This window comes from Colobus angolensis, unplaced genomic scaffold (genome assembly GCF_000951035.1).
Source record: "Colobus angolensis palliatus isolate OR3802 unplaced genomic scaffold, Cang.pa_1.0 Scaffold14, whole genome shotgun sequence".
In the NCBI taxonomy this organism is placed as follows: domain Eukaryota; kingdom Metazoa; phylum Chordata; class Mammalia; order Primates; family Cercopithecidae; genus Colobus; species Colobus angolensis.
The window spans coordinates 16,515,986-16,520,084 of NW_012114488.1; the positions used below are offsets into that span (position 1 = coordinate 16,515,986).

At 50.5% G+C, this 4,099-nt stretch overlaps 1 protein-coding gene across 2 annotated transcripts in view; it reads right to left on the reverse strand.

Moving 5' to 3' along the window:
• Window positions 1-4,099, reverse strand: part of PNLDC1 (poly(A)-specific ribonuclease (PARN)-like domain containing 1) — a 21,415-nt gene that overhangs the window by 4,493 nt on the left and 12,823 nt on the right. For both annotated transcript variants that reach the window (XM_011934997.1, XM_011934998.1), the window contains exons 12-13: window positions 2,416-2,471; window positions 73-137 (exon numbers count right to left, since the gene is read on the reverse strand). In XM_011934997.1, the coding sequence (XP_011790387.1) occupies window positions 73-137; window positions 2,416-2,471 (121 nt within the window). The remainder of the gene's footprint in view (window positions 1-72; window positions 138-2,415; window positions 2,472-4,099) is intronic.

Consider the following 4,099-nt stretch of genomic DNA (forward strand, 5'->3'; position numbering starts at 1 on the left):
TCAAGGACAAGCTCAGCTGAGCACCTCAGCACTCTGCCGACCGTGCAAGGGGTGTGGCTCAGGGGAACATACCGTATTTCTCACACCTGCTTGCGTGAACAATCTCTGGTCCAGAGCTCTTGGTGGGATTCAAGTCACTATTAGAAGAGAAAAATAGAATAAAAAACAATTCACTGCAAGTAATCCCTTGTTTTCCCCTCAGTCCCTTAAGTTAATATAAATTTTGTAAATGTACTGGGGACATATCTTTAAGGTGCACATCTACGCATGGACAGGTAAGGTCTTGGTAACTGGGCAACAGGAAAGGGGAAAGAAGAATGGTGCAGGAGGGGCATTTATCAAATGCTTCCCTTGAGCCCAGGCACCAAGACAGACAAGACAGTCTCTGTCCTCAGGAGCTGTCCAGTGGCCTGTCTAGTGACAACTACAGAGACAATTACGCCTGTCTCTTGCAAACGCAAGGCCTGAGGCCTGACAGCCATGCCAGGACCCTGCAGGCTTCTGGAAGCGGACAGCACTCATGGAGAGTCCCAAACCACAGGAACCAATGGAGTTCAAGGAATGGGAAGACAGCATTTCGAGCAGGCAAAGGCAGTGAGGAAAAGGAGGTCTGGCCCCAGGAGCTGTGAGGTGAGAAGTGGGGCGGAAGCTTCCGTGTGAAGGGAGGGCCAGAGGGTGGGGAAGAGCCCCTACCACCGACAGGGACTTCAGAAGCCACAGAAAGACTCTGACCAGAAAAAACAGCCCATTCAAATTCACATTCTAGATCATCATTCAAGGGGTGGTGTGGGGTATGAAGAGGGCAGGCCACAAGGCTGGGACACCACTCAGGGGCTACCACCACAGTTCCATGGTTGGAACGAAAAGATAATAATCCTGAGAATGCAGAGAAAGGAGAGGTTTGAGAGATTTACAGGGTCCAGTCCATAAAACTCAATAGACGTGAGCAACTCAGCTCTGTGACCCCTTCTAGGTCTTGGCTCCGGGACCTGGGTGAACGGAGACGGCGTATGACAAGGAAACCTTCACTTCACTGGTTTTCAATAAGATGTTCTGGAACCTCATGCGCTTAGCTTCTCGGAGCCCTAATGTCCCCATCTGTCAAACAGGCATCGTCACCGTGGGTGTGGCCTGAGCTGTCCGTTAGGATAGGGATAGTTGTCAACAGCAGTAGCTGAGATTCAACAGACCTGGACTCCATGCAAGGGGCTAAGTCCTTTCACATCTACGAACTCATTTAATCCTCACGACAACCTTGGAGTTACACACAATTTTCTCATCTCACAGATGGTTAAACTGAGGCACAGAGAGATTGAGTAATTCTCTCAAGGTCACTCACAAAACCAGTGAGTGGCAAAGCTGTGATTTAAACCCAGGAAGTCTGGAATCAGAGCCTGTGCATTTACAACAAAACTCCCTCTCCCCTTCACCCTCTCATGTACACACAGCCCCCAGTATCACGCCTGGTACCATCAAGACTTCCAAGTTGCCAGGCACTGGAGTGTGTCTGAGGGACAGACAGGAGTGTCAGGATGAAGGTGCCCGTAAGTCATGCAGGGTGGGAACATCAAGAAGACAGCTGTAAACGCAGTGTCCTAGATGCTGAGGTCTGGACTGTAGCCACACACAGGTGCTGGGAGTTGAAGCCCAGCGGGTGGACGAGGCCACACGGGAGCCTGGGAATGAGCAGCAAAAGGGCTGAGGAGGGGCCCTTGAGAGAAAACTTAGGAGACAGGTAGAGAACACGAACCACAAGGAATGGCTTTAAAAAAATCGCAATGCACATCCAGAAGAGGGTGCCACCCCTGTCCAAAAGCCTCTCGTGCCTCGTCCTGCTGAGTGGGGACAGACCGGTGGCTCTGGGTGCCCCTGCAGAGAGAAGTGAAGGAGACAAGGCCCTGCCTGCCACAGGCTGTGGGGAAGAAGAGCACGGAGAGTTCAAGAGGTTTTGTTGTTAAGTTAGGAGAACACTTGTTGATGTGGAAGGAAATGAGAGGGAGACAAAAAGAGGTGGAGACACCCCAGGAAGGGGCAGGTAGGGGTGGGGGAGCCACTGAGCAAGGGTGAAGGTGACAAGTAGGTGGCAGCTCCTCCTGCCTGGCCTCACACAGGGAAGGTGCCCCGTTTGCTGGCGACAGGGGCGAGACAATGAAAAAGGGGCGCATACAACTGTTTGAGAGGCAGGGGTTGAGAGATTTCCTGTCTCTGGCTTCTCTCTCTTTGGAAACTGAGGAAAGAGGGTCATCAGAGGAAGAGGGCCATGAAGCAGGAGGAGCTGGAGGAGACCAAGTCCCAAGAAGGCATCACTGTGAAGGGTGAGCGCGCCTAGAGAGCCCAAAGCCCTGTGGGGCACAGGGAGGCCGCCACAGCTGCAGACCCTGCTCCAGCAGCAGCTCCAGGAATGGCCGTCCTCACCTGTTCAGGACTTCATAGACTTCGGAAAGATTCGACACCCTCGGGAAATTCATCTCCTACAACGATGGAAAATAAACCAGAGGAAAACATTTGCGCTTTTGTTATTCTCTATTTCAGGCAGGACCAAATGGTTGTTAAAACAGCCTGGAAAATGCTCACTCCTACAACCTCCTCTTTCTCTTCAAATACTGCAACTATCCTTACTCCTTAGTTAAGAGGTCAGGGTACCCCAGTATCCCTGGGTTTCCTAGAAGGGCTCCCAAAAACCCAGGCTAGAAAAAAACTCTACACACACCATCTCCCTCAGAAGATGTGTTCAAGAGATTATCTATAAACAAAGGAAAGCGAGGCACTAGGACAAAGGCCAGGGACATACGTGTAGAATACAGTAATTCTAAGGCCTCGAGGGCCTAGGGGCAATGCCTAGTTACTAAACCCTAAAAGTTCATAGTAGCTGGAAATATGCCAAGTACAAATAATAACAGCCTCTGGGCAGAGACAGACCACATACCCCACTCCCATCTGTGTGGCTCCCTTCCTGGCTCTAAGGGATCACCCTAAGGCTTCACAACATTGATCTGATGCCCCCTTCTCTGTTCCTCAGTTGTTGTCTTTTTCTTTTTCCCTTGAAACAGGGTCTCCCTGTTGCCCAGGCTGGAGGACAGTGGTGCAATCTCAGCTCACTGCAACCTCCGCCTCACAGGCTTTAAGCGATCCTCCCACTTAAAGTAGCCAGGACTACAGGCGTGCACCGACATGCCCCGCTAATTTTTGTACTTTTTGTAGAGATGGAGTTTCACCCATATTGCTCAGACTGGTCTCAAACTCCTGGGCTCAAGCCACTCACCCACCTCAGCCTCCCAAAATGCTGGGATTACAGGTGTGAGCCACTGTGCCTGGCTATTCTCAGTTTCATTTCTAAGCAGCATTCAAACCATTTGGGTCTCTCTTCTCTACACATGGTGCGTAGTAGCCTCGACCCCACAACAGAATCACCTGGGGAGCTTTAGAAATACCACCTGGCCTCACTCTAGGTCAGACAAGAAGCTGCCAGTGCAGCTATCAGCGTTTTCAACTTCCCACGTGATTCTAACATGTTGTCAGGGCTGAGAACCCATGACTGGGGGGCTCAATAAAGAAGAGGTTTTCTCAAGATTCTTCAGGAGGGAACCTCCTCCCCCTGTGCTCTGTACACATGTTGCAACTATTCCCAAGGCATGCATCAAGTTCTAAAATAAGTTGTTCTGTTGTCTGATCTAAACACAAAAACTCTATACAAATAAGTCAAAATGTGGAAACTGGAATGAGAGGAAGGGAATAAAAGTCATATATAAGCTAATACAATGACCTACAGGTGCCAAAATACAAAAGGCAACTGATACTGGTTTGAAGACAGAAAAGCATCCAGGAACAACTTTAAAAAACACAAAGCCGGGCGCGGTGGCTCAAGCCTGTAATCCCAGCACTTTGGGAGGCTGAGACGGGCAGATCACAAGGTCAGGAGATCAAGACCATCCTGGCTAACACGGTGAAACCCCGTCTCTACCAAAAATACAAAAAACTAGCCGGGCGAGGTGGCGGGCGTCTGTAGTCCCAGCTACTCGGGAGGATCACTTGAGCCCAGGAGGTAGAGGCTGCAGTGAGCCGAGATCCTCACCACAGAACTCTAGCCTGGGCAACAAAG